General features: G+C 41.7%; 1 protein-coding gene across 2 annotated transcripts in view; it reads left to right on the forward strand.

The window, feature by feature from the left end:
• The first annotated feature begins 2,650 nt into the window (after window positions 1-2,650).
• NPHP1 (nephrocystin 1) overlaps window positions 2,651-13,083 on the forward strand; it is a 523,503-nt gene continuing 513,070 nt past the window's right edge. For both annotated transcript variants that reach the window (XM_069234711.1, XM_069234712.1), the window contains exon 1: window positions 2,651-2,853. In XM_069234711.1, the coding sequence (XP_069090812.1) occupies window positions 2,785-2,853 (69 nt within the window). In that variant the 5' untranslated portion in view covers window positions 2,651-2,784. The remainder of the gene's footprint in view (window positions 2,854-13,083) is intronic.

The raw sequence follows: 13,083 nt of genomic DNA on the forward strand, positions 1-13,083 counted from the left end.
TGCACAGTCGAGTGACATAGCTTCCAGCAATACCGGAAGTGCGTAGAGACCTACAAAGCATTTCGTTTCTTCTAGTTATATGCAGCGTGATCTCCGTTCGAGGGCATGATTGGAGTGGTTTACATGAGCCCCAGAATTACTTTACACAAGGCCCGATTTTATTTTTGTAGTTAAAGAGCAGGAGACAGTGATTTGCCCAGAATCACAGTATGTTGAGCTGACACCGGGCCTCTGCCCTTTTTACAGCTCAGCTTGCAAAGAAGTTAATTGTTTAAGGCATTCCCAGATGCACTGCTTTGATATATTCATGCAGCACATTGGGTGTTAAAGAGCTGTTAGAGTCTGAGGAAGCCTTAAGCCAGAGGCCAGCAGTGCCTACTTTCTTCTGGACTTTATCATAGCATTGGGGGCGGGAGGAGCTTGGGATAAAAATAATATACTACATCTAAATAAAGCATTAGTTTACAGGGTTTTCCTCCAGCAATAGACAGTGCCACATTTTTAATTCTACATTAAGTGTGAAAAAATGGTGTGACCATTATCTTTTTTCGTTTTATGCTTGCACAATGCAAATAATCCCCATTACAAATCCTTGTGCATTTCTTGCCTACTCTGCTTCACCAAAGCACAGTTAAAACATTAGCCAGTCCGTGTTTTATAATTTGCTGGCTGGTACCTATGGTGCAATATTTGCCACTTGAAAACCAAGTCTACATGTCCTACAGTACAACTACATCAGACAGTGAGCTATTAATGCATGACATCACCATCAGCTCTTTCTTTGGCTATAAACTATTTCTGAAAGGGCAGAGTTTGTGAAATTCATGTCTTTCCTATCTTTAACTGGTACCAAGGACAAGCATGACAGGAAGTCTGTTTTGGCTTCATGAATTGGTCACAAGCAGGTTGCACTTAAAACCATTTGACAGCCTTTAGGCACCTGCTGCAGAAATGTTTGTGTCCATTAATAATCAAGGCATCTTAACATTAGCAACACAACCAATAGGGTTAATGTGCTTGCTGGGGAGATCTGGGTTTTGTCTTGTTTCAGTTTTGATTCTTCATAAAGTAGCATGGAACTACAAACATGAAGCATGCAGAAGACAGATTTGTATTTTATGTGGCTAGTTCTGTTCAGTGGGTTACTGCTTTTGTCACAGAAATACTTTTGTCACTTGCAGATCGAAAACTGCAATACTTCTAATATAGCACAATGAGCTATAAACTGGCACCAAAAAGCAGCATGGAAACATAGAAACCTAGGGGCTTATTTAAGAGCCCCTAGTGGCACCTTAGTGCTGCCATAGCGTCATTTTTTAAGTTAAGGTGGCGAAAAAATGGCATAAGGAAATCTAAGAGATTTCCTTGCACCATTGTTTTTGGCACTTTTAACACCTGCTTAGAGCAGGTGTTAAAAGGGGGCTTCCATTATTTATAATGGGCCCCTATGTACTCTGCTGTTTTCCTCCATTCCATTGGTATCTAGGTGTTAGGCTCCAGATAGACCCCAACCTAGATGAGACTTCAGCAAACAAAAAAGGCTGATGGCCCTTTAGGTGAGGGCTTTGTGTGGCGCTTAGCCTGATTTGCTTTATTAATATTAAATGTTTAACATATTAATATTTTAATTGTTTATTTTAACAATTATAATAAATAAGAATGATTTATAAGTAACAAAAGCCAGTAAAAATACTAAACTCTGACTTAATTAAAGCGTTATCTGATGTATATCAGATTCTGATCAATAGATATTACATGAAGTAATTGAACAATAATCAGCAAATACTCCAGAAAACACCCAGCTGGTTACAATTTTTAAAAAAACTGAAATAAAAATGGCAAACTTGCTCTTGAAATAATCAGTAAATCATTCACAAACAGTAAACACTTTCATCTTTTTGAATGCAAACAATCCTTGTGAAGTAATCAGATACCAGTTTTGAAATCTAACCCAAATCATCAAGAGCAAACTCATCTTCTGAGGTCATTAGACACTCATTTTCAAGTCATCCTCAAATGATCAGGAACAACCACCTCTAGAGGAATCATCAGGTACTCATTTTCATGTCATTCTCAAATCATCAGGCACAAGTTTCTAAGCTTTGCTGATGACTTCAAGAGCTTGATGGTGTTTGATGATGTGAAAATGACTTCCAATGTAGTTGGATGATCATCCAATGACTCTGGGATGGCTTCTAAAGTAATCCTGTTTGACCTGGATAGTCTTGTTTTCTAATGGAATGAACAAGACTACAAGTCCCAGAATTGAAAGAAAACAAAACCTGGAATCGAGCAGTACATCACGCATGGGCCTAGGAAACTTAGCAAGGCTGGTTAAGGACCCGTTTCAAATCCAGTTTTAAATTACTTCTCAAATAAAACCCTGGTAGCACCCTCTAAACGATATTTGGAGACTGAAAGCTGCTAGCTCATTGAAAGATATATTTTCATTAGGCATTACTTGGTCTAGAAATTGCAGTCGAACAGAAACAAAAACTTTGCGAGCTACATTGAAATTAAATCATATGAAATAATTTCTCAAAGACTAAGGCGACCTCTGCTGACACAAGAGAGGTTAGCGCTCTAGCTCTTGGTTAGAGCCGTAGCCAAGAACTATTCGAGCGCGTATTGATGACATCACCGTTTTGCCAGCAGAAGCGTCTCCATATCCTAGCGACAGAGGTGGAAAGAGTGCCGCTCAGCGGTTTGTCAAGTGACAGTTCGCGTCCCATCGTTGAACTTTGGTAGTAATGGCATTACTTTAATTTAAACGCATTTGACGACATGGCTTTGAAAAAATCTCGTGGCCCTTTACAGAACATTCAGCGTGGAAACGATGAGCTGAAGAAGCAGGTACGTAGCCAGGAGCAGCCACTGATTTGGTAAAGTACACACTCAGTGCAAGAAATGTTGATCTTCCTTCCTTCCTGCATGCATGCAACCCAAATACCCCTTGCATCTCGCGCTTCTACCACCCATGCACGTGTTCGACTCTGGGGGCATCTGTAGCAAAACTCTGGGGGCATCTGTAGCAATCATGCATACACCCCAAGTCCTGCACGCCTGCCTTGGAGTCCTCTCATTCATAGAGGTGTCGAAAAAATATTGATTCCCTGCTTCTGTAGTAAGTGTGTATTATAGCTTGTTATGACTGGCGGACGGCTCCGCAAGGCCCCGAGGCTATCTACCAACAGACGCCACGCAGTGTTGGTGTGAACAATTACAGTCTTTATTGTGGCGGACTGTCAAAGACCCCTCACCATTAACACATGGTTCTTTAAATAGACCTTGTTACGTTACAGGGTACTAACAGTTATTAAACATACACACGGGGTTTTGGAGGAACACAGCACCTCGCGACAATGGACCAACACCCATGACAACAGATCTGAATTTTTAAAGTAAAAAATGGCTTTATTTTATCGGTCTTCAGACCAAAAATGCGTTTGCTTCAGTTTAGATCATTGGGGAAGATACGTAACCACGATCCCACTCCCACCCCCCTAAATCTCATACTTTCTCCTTTTAAAATGCTGGCGTGTATGGGCACCCTACGCCCAAAGATACTGAGGCCATATTAGGCTGCAGCTAAAAGCATACTTGCCAACAGACTCGATTCAGGAGGGAGACTCCGGATTTTTGAAGCCAAAATGACTTGACCTCAGGCAGTCCCCGTCGCTGGCTCAGTTATGGAAGGACCTCAAGACCTGACTGATCCGCGTCCCCCCACCAGCGTCTTGAGACGCCCTGGGTGACAAGCCACGCTATACAAATGTCTGATTAATCGATTGATTGATGTTGGCTGACTCCCGTCTGAAATTGCCTCCCGTTCAATAGAAGGCAATGGGAAAATACATTCTCTCGATTATTATTATTATTATTATTTTTTTTTAATCTCTCTCTTTCTTCTTCTAAAGTATTGGTGTGCATGTAAAAAAGCTGTAAAGTTTCTAACAGTTGGGTCTTGAGGTCTCCTCTAGACCATAGTATAATATGTTATACTAATTTGTAGAGCACATAACTGCCCCCCCCCCCCCCCCCCCCCAAAAGGGCTTCCCAGCGCTAACCTGCTATTACTGAGAAATCTCATAACAGACGAAGGGCCTATGATACAAATAACCAAGGCTTCCACTGCTTCCTAAAGCAGAGATGATTGGATGTTTTCTGGAGTTGTGAAGGTAAAATTGTTCCATAGCACTGGTGTTATCGCTCGAAAAATACGTTCTCCCTTCCTAGCCAGATTGATTAGAGCTACCACCACCAAATTAGAGCCATCTGATCTGGCACAACAGATGCACCGTGCTTGTTCAAAATCCAATTAGCTATGCACAGAGCCTTGAACTGAACGGGATTCTCCATCGGAAGCCAATGCAGTTTACAAAGTAGTTTAGAGGCTGAGCAGAAGTTTGGCAGGCGAAAAAAGTAATTAGCTGCTGCGTTCTTAACAATTTTTGCCGTTTTTCTCAAACGTGGTGGCACCCACATAAAAGATGTTGTAATAGTCAAGGTGAGAGGTGAACAAGGACTGGATGACCATTCTCGGAACCTGGGAATGGAAGAAGCCAGTGATAGTTTTAAGGCTTCTGAGGGTGCCACAGCAGGGCATTTACTTGTGGCACCTGAAGATCACAAGTCGTCAAACCAAACACTGTTTTCTCACAACAGATTTGGGCTTCGGAGGGGACCCCAACACACTGGGATACCAGTTGTCTCCTCATTCATATGAGTATTTACGTAACAAGATAATCTCCGTTTTATTTGCATTCAACTTCAAATAGTTGGAATGTATCCAATTAGCAATGGCTATCATACAGTTCTGGAAATTGACAGCCCCATTTGCAGACAATGATAAACCAAGATGTGTATCATATGCGTAGGATATCAGCAAAATCCCAAAAGATTTCACCACATCCAATAGCTTTACATAAATATTCAAAAGGGTGGGAATCGGGAGAGCCCTGAGGGACGCCATAATCTAAGATTCTTTTAGTAGACATAAAAGGCGAACATATTACCTGAAAGGCTCGATTTATTATGAAAGTGGGGAACCAGGCCTATGCTTTGCCCCAGACCATCTCATGGGATATCATCTCAAAAGCGGCGCTAATAGAATAAGCACTGCAGAGACTCCCTCATCAGCAGTTTGTCACATGGCCTCAACTACTTTAATAGGGCCAGATTCAGCACTATTCTGCAAAGGTTATAACAGCTGATACTTCTCTAACAAATCCCCCAAAAGATCGTTTAAGTGTTTCCCCACTGATTTAGCCAGAAAAGGAGAAAGATTGGTTGATAATTTACAGACAGGGCAGGGTCTAACATATATATTTGTTTTGGAAGTGGAATGACTTTGGCATCTTTCCACCGCGTAGGCACCACACCAGTAGACATAGTTGAGATTAGCTAGATTTACACATATGGTAATGAGAAACTCCTTCACTTGAAACATCAGATCTGGCTTGACTAGGTAGTCAGGGAAGCCAGACTTCGCAAATAAGGGATTGAAGAGAATGTCATCCAACAGTTGAAATTCCACCAGCCCACCTGCCTGTGGCATACTCCCAATCTTTGGAAAAAGGGCATCCAGCATCAAACCTGAGGTTATCAAAATGAAAGTGCTCAAAATTGTTGTTGACTTATTATTAATAAAGTAGCCTGCGAGCATGTGACGTTTATCAACACTGTAATAATGATGTGATGCAAGGTGGGTGGAATGTTGATAGTTGAATGACTTTGGCAGTGGCCACTGGTCTTCCTTCTTGCCAGTCGTGTATGTGTACGAAGGTGAACTTACCTGTACTTTGGCTCCTCTTCACTGCTGACAAGTTATGTTAGCCCCGTAACAACATCAGCAACACCGGTAAAGCCTTTCTTCAAGTCTGGTGCCACGTCTGCACTCGTGACAGCTTTAGGAAATTCCCACTCTGGATCTTCTGCTTCCTGCAGAAGATCCCATAACCTTCATACTTTAAGCTTTTTGTAAGAATGTTAACCTTTTTTTTTTAAAGACAGTCCAAGTAAAAGGCATTTACATAATGTTCACTACAAATCAATTAACATTTTTTCTAAATTCATGCGGATAATTTTTTTTTATCTTTGAGCAACTAAGCTATACTAGTTTTATTTATTTGGTTTTCTTCAAACATTTGTAATTTATAGTAATTTACATTGCATAAAAAAGAAGAGGAAAATACATTAATTAATATCAGATGTAATAATTGTGAACCATCCCCAATTTTTTCATATTTATTAAGCATATATATTCTTTTAAAGTGCGTTTCTTTTTCTTAGACATATTCTTGGAAATTAGTCTTTTGCGTAGGAGTCCTCCAGTTTTTTTGCCTTCTTTAGCTGAACCCGTTTTAGGGCTTGATGCACTCTACCTCTGCTTCCCAGTGGCAAAATGGTTGTGCTTTCCTTGGCATGCACACCATTGGCACATTTAGTCTACTTATAAGTACTTTGTATATGGTACTACATATATCTAGGGCTTATACATTAAAAGCTACCGGTGGACTATAGCACTCCTTGTGCCACCCACTAAAGTAGCACTGAAAAACAAACATGTCTTCAGGCCTGCACTTGCAGTTTGTATGTGCAGTTTAACTACCATTTCGACCACGCCAAGTAAATCTTTTGCCGGGCCTAATGGGACCGAAAAAGTCCCTTGCATGGTGATGAAGGTGCACCACTGCTTTGAGTGCCCCAGCTGCAACGATGTCTGGATCCCTGGTACCGATTTTTTGTTGTTATGAGCAAACGTGGATCATGTGTGCGCGCAATGATATAAGCCTCTTTCAGGAGTTGAGGTCTAGTTGGCCCAAAAGAGACGCCCAAAACTAACCCTCATAGTGCTGTGAGACTACTGCCTTTGCCATGAGTTTATTAGCATGAGCACCGCGGTGACAGCATACCGTGTAGTGATAAGTAGGAGTGAACAAGATTTTTCGCCTGTGTCACTGGAGTGAGGCCTACAGGCTCACTTATGTAAAGTTTTGCTGCTGTGTGCTTAACTTGCCCTTGGTCTACATCGAGTTAGGATGTAGTGATGTGCAGTGTGCATGTTGTTGGATCCATGTGCTGTGTGTATGTGTGCCTGTGAATGGTGCAATACATGGAGCATTCTGGATTCAGTTTTGGGAGATCCATGCTGGAGGAGCATGAAGCGTTACAGGAATGGTCCCTAGACACATTTGTGGATTGTTACATTCCTGTGAGCTGGGTGGGAGACACACACTGGAGGAAGAAGAGCCTGGCTATTCAGTAAACCTGAAAGGGTGCTCTTTGATCCAGGGAAAGATCACCAGAAACGGGGTTGGGTACATCTGAGGAAGGAGATGGGGCCGATAAGAGAATCTTAAAAGTAGGACTGGGGCCCTGGGATAACCTTTTGATGCCCATATTACTGTAGCTGACATTCAGGTGTGAACCTCTAGTCATGTCCATGCCTGTGTTGTGGAGCTATTATATTTGGAATCACTACTACTGTGATAGTCTGGTTTCTGGAGGGATGGTAGGGCAGAGTAGAGAGAGTCTCAAAAGGAACCAGACCCCCCAACACAAACTTCAAAGACTTAGGGGGTTATTACAACTTTGGAGGAGGTGTTAATCCGTCCCAAAAGTGACGGTAAAGTGACGGATATACCACTCCGGATATACGAGTCCATTATATCCTATGGAACTCGTAATACGGCTGGTGGTATATCCGTCACTTTTGGGACGGATTAACACCTCCTCCAAAGTTGTAATAACCCCCTTAGACCCTAAATCACATTTGATGTCTGGAAATAGTCTATAAGAAGAAAAGCACAAGCTCCCCAAAATTGTCAACTGCCAGGCAGCCATTTCGGCTGTGCGAGAAGGAGAAGCTCTGCAAGACTTCTGCCTGTGACCAGGACTAGGGACTAAGGCCTGCTAGTCGGAGGGGACATCACCCAGGAAAATCCATTGCCACCTGCCCTAGAGCCTGCAGCACCAATGCCTACCTGCTTGCCAAGATCTGTGCGTCATGTGAGGACGAGGAGAGTGGTGGAGGAAGAGAGGTCCAGTCAGGATCATAGCAAGTGGATTACAGTAACAAGGTGTGAGAAGCTGGTTGCTGAACTGATCGTGTTATTGCCCATGTGCAGATTAAAGTTGGAGAGTGGAACAAGGACCGTTGACTGGTTCAAGCAGTCGTCAAGAGGAGTGACTGCCCTGGAGACCCGTCCGCACCCAGGTCCCTTACTGAGAATCGGAACCAGCGCAATTGATTCCCTCCCACCTGAATGAAGGATCGGAGGAACGTACTGTTTCACTGGAGAAAGTGCCGTGGATGCCCAGCTGCTACCTCTGCAGAGCTGCAAGAGCTACTCACCAGCAGCACCCGCTGCAGCCCTGCACTATGTCCTAGTTTGAAAATGCTCCAGAGATGTCAGTCGCACAACCTCTGCAGGAGTGGGTTAGACTCATCACACTGCCAGAAGGTCCCAAGGGAACTTGTTCTGCCACATAGTGCTTAGTGTGCTGGAAAACCTTCGACTTTTAAAGTGTCAGATTTGGACTCCTGTATTGCTTGTGTATGCTATATTAAACTTTGTTCATATATAAATAATAATAAAAAAAAAAAAAGCAATTATTTGACTGGACAGTAATTTATTGCTATTGCCGAAAGTACTTTGAGTTGTGAGTCTGTGTTCACCCCTTCATCTACCCCCACCTTCCAAAAGTATTGGACTGGTTGACCCACGCTTCTACTGAGAGTCAAGTGCTGAAGAAGTACTTGGCCCAGTTGTTCAGGACTGATGGTAGGTCGGGCCTGAGACATCTTGGTAGTAAAAGACCTCAACCCCCACGGCTGGGCTCAGTAGCTCCTGCTTGCCATGTGGTCCTCTGAAAGGGGTTCTGACAACACCCTAATTGCCTATAGGGCGTGGTGCATGGTATTTGAAAAGTAGGATATACATAATTAAAGTTTTACCTATCCTGGCAGTTAGAAACCTCCAAAATCATTTTTTACTGTGGCAAGCCTGGCTAACCCACGAAAAGCACCCTAGGTTATATTATATTATAACAATTTATAATGCTTCACATTAGTTTGGTAGCAGCTAGAGACATGATTCAAGGGCCTTATTTGAATAGTCATTTAAAATCAAACAATGTTAAATCAGATTTTATATGAACATTTTGGAAATTACACTCTTTTTCCTGTCTAAGACAAATGTGCCTTTCTGCCAGTGTCAAGTGTCACCTGATCCCTAATGGTTCCCCTGGAGTATAATGTGTATCGCTCCCAGACAGTGTACAAAAAATCCTTGGGTGTGGGAAGGGGTGTTCCTCTCCTGAGTAGTTTGTCCTGGCAGCTGTTCTCACCCCTGTCTGAGCTTCAAAAGGTAGTGGTGGGTGCTTTTACCCAGTTTCTTCTAAACTTCAAAAGAGGCCTTCACTGTAAGTTGCAGCTCACACCTGGGCTTCCTGTCTCTAGTCAGGTTGGCACCAAATCCAGTGGTGGAAGAGGAACTGATCAGAACTGGCTTGTCCACTACCCATAGGCTGGTACTGGGCATTAAAGTGGATCCCACAGTCATCTTCTCAGAAAACTCTTGGGCTGCCCTGCTGTTACAATCCTGGACAAAGACTGGCCCAGCTTGCCTTGAACCCAGAATCCCAGAAGTGACACTGAGTCAGTTGGCTGGCCTTCTGTTTGAGAAAAAACAACACAACAGGTTTCCAGCAGCCTCTTCTTGTAACTGCCCAGCTAACCAATTCTAACCGGACCTTCCCTGGATCCTGGTGCTGGCCACAGTTGGAGTGAACCCTAACCCCTAAGTAGTGCCTTTCAGGTCCTGGACGCTTGGGTGGTGTTAGAGTGTAATTCTGTCCAAAGTACAAAAGCCCATGCTTAAAAACTTTTTGCCAACTTTTCCTCCAAAGAACTGGACGGAGACTGGGACCGCCATCACGTCGAAACCCTCAACTTCAGAACGCCTGTCGTACTTAACTTATGGGTTTACCCCGCTAAAGGCAGTCTGACTTCCAGACATGTTTCTAAATCTGACGGTAAAAGGGTTCACCTGTACTGATACAAAGCAGCAACAGTCAACGTCAAAGCCTTCTTGGCACAGATTCTTGATTTAGCCCATTCAGAGCTTTTCGCAGCCATCGATAAGTGATATGGAACCCCACTATACAGAAACCTGCCGTTGTCAAGCCCTGTGTCACATTCAGCTTGCTCCGACAACTACTGATATACCACTATTTTTCTCCAGAAAAATTACCAAGTCCATAGGTAAACATTCCTCTGGGGTTAACCTGATCCCTCTGTCCTGCCAGCGTTCCATCATGGTCAGCCTTAACTTTTGACTTTGACCCAGTTTATCAGGGCCAGATAACCGTGGTTGGCACTTTGTGTTTTTTTGGTGCTGTTTTTAATTTAAAGTTTAAAAATTAATATCTACGGTTGGATCTTTGTCCTTTTGGTGTAATTTTATTTAATTAAATTCACTCTGTTTCTCTAAATTGGCTTAGGATTTTCATTGTGTTGTGTTTTCACTTTATTGCTGTTTGAGTACTGCATGAAAACCTTGTTGTATGAGTACTGCATAAATGCCTTGCTTTTAAATTATGCCTAACAGCGTTTGCACAAAGCTTCGAGGTGGTTAAGCACAGGTTTATTTAGTGACTTTTGTGGTTCACCCTGAGAAGTATTGTGATTATTATTTGAGAAGGGTTTTCACCATGCTCAACTAATACTTCAATATCTTACACACATGTTTTTCATTTTCTATAACCAAAAAGGGATATTTGGCTGATCTTTGACTTTCCATAATCCTTTAATGAGGGGATTGAGCTAGTGCTATTCCTGTGAACCACCATCTACATTTCTTATGAGAACAAATCTTAATAGTCTTAAGCACCCTAATAATAATGGAATTGTGTCTGGAATCATGACTTTACACATTCAGTTGCTTCTAAGAACAAACGTAAAGCTCCAATATTGCTGTAATTGCTTGCATGAGATTAACATGCAAATCCAGGGCATCTGGTACATTGACTGGAAATGCTGTGATTTGCTTATGTAAGAGAGTTGGGGTGTAATACACAAGTTATTCATCAAATAATTGCATTTGTTTTAAAAATGAGTCCACTGCATAGCATTTTAATATGTTCAGAAGTCTCTTTTTAAATTTCCAAACTCCTACAAGGATAAACTTCAATTTTCCATTTATTTTCTAGCTTACTATTCATTGTGCCTTGTAAATTATTCATATTGCTGAAATATGCAGCCCATTGGCTGATGCTCTGATATCGAGGTTTTTCTGCAAACACTCAGCCAGATGTCTAGAGCTTAAAATCTCTGACAGATAAGCTACGCAGTACTGAAGTATTTTGTATATAGGAAAAATTGACCCGAACCATCCGTTACGGGTTTTATCTTGGGACATATCTGTTCCTATGTAATTATAATTCAGCTGTTTTTCCATACCATTTTTTTACACATCAATTAATTTCTTGGAAGCTTACATTTCCACAGGCTATTTCTAGCAGAGTTTCTATGTGAAGATGAATAATTCGTAAACTTCTAGATATTTGCACATAGAATATAGTTAGAACTTTTAAAGAGCTATATCGAACCAACTTGCATTTCTTTCTTTAGAACACAGTTTTGTTAAATATTCAGAGTTACATTGATATTATGTGAAGTAAGCATTTGACGTTTTGTTTATGTGTTATCTGTTTCCAATACTCAGAGGCAAGTAAAATGAAATACATCGATAATGGAGAAGCAAATAGCCCACAGTTCAGTAGTGTCCATCTCATAGAGGTCTATATAGCTCAGCACTGAACATATGTAGTGCAACAATATTACATTCTGTCTAGCAAACTGAGATAATTAAAGGTCTGCTCGGCATACAGGGTACATAGGAGCAATTCTAAATTTTAGCTATATAAACATTTCATAGATTCTGAATAGTTTCCAAGTCACTACATATGATCCTGGAGAGGGTTTTATACAATCCAATACAGTTTAAATCTAACAGCGGGGGAAGCAGTTGACAATTTATCAGTCATCATTATCGAGCGCATTTCTATTGCTTTCAGTTGTTGGCATTGTCAGATCAATATCATCCTAGGCTTGCCCCACACCTGGCTATCTACCCCCTTCCTGACCTCTTTCTTTAGTGCTGCCTCCTCACACTCAGCCCACGTGTTGACTTCATTATACTATTTCCACACCATCTCCACATATTAGGACCAGCTGCTCTTTTTTCCCGCCTAGATTTCTGTCGTTTGGCCAGTGCAAGGACAAGATCTATAAATCTGCTGGACATCTGCTGTTAGTTTTTGTTCTTGGAAACAAGCCCAGTTATCATGCCACTGGAACATGTATCCAAGATGTTCAAACATTAGTTATTTGTGTCCCTGTACACTCTTAAGAAATTGCTTGCCATCAGCATATGATTAATACTTTAGGTTATAATTTGTGGCCAAAAGAATTAAGAATTTGAGGTAAATGGTGAAGAGGCATAGAAAGATATACAGCACCTGGGGAATTGTTCATGAAATTGTGAATGTGAGTGAGTTCAGTTACACTTGAAAACATTTGACTAGGAAGAATTTGAACCATCCTGTCACATGATTGCTGACCTTATCAACCATTTTAGACAGTAGACCATGATATTATGGTCCACAGTATTGAGCAGACCTAAAAAGTGAAAAAGTATTAGAAAGCGAATACCTTCCTGGTCATTGATTTCAAGGAGAATGTCCACAGCATCTATCCATGCAGTTTCAATTTTATTGCCTTGCCAGACCCCCGATTGTTCACCTCTAGTATCCAATGGGTGTCACGTGATCTTGCAGTTGAAGGGTATACACAAATCTATTGCTTAGTACGTCTTGTAGAAGGAGCTTCCACAATGTCTCTCACATACCGTGATTAATCCAATGCTTTCTTGCCTTCTTTCTCACAAAGATTAATGCAACATTTATGTGCAGTCCCCTTAGTTATCATTTCTTTCACAAGGTGTGCTTTTCCTTTCTAAATGTTTTGGAACATTGATGAACACAGCTGTGGTCATTGTAGAAAAGTACGGAGTCCCT

The sequence above is a fragment of the Pleurodeles waltl genome, chromosome 5, assembly GCF_031143425.1.
Source record: "Pleurodeles waltl isolate 20211129_DDA chromosome 5, aPleWal1.hap1.20221129, whole genome shotgun sequence".
Lineage (NCBI taxonomy): Eukaryota > Metazoa > Chordata > Amphibia > Caudata > Salamandridae > Pleurodeles > Pleurodeles waltl.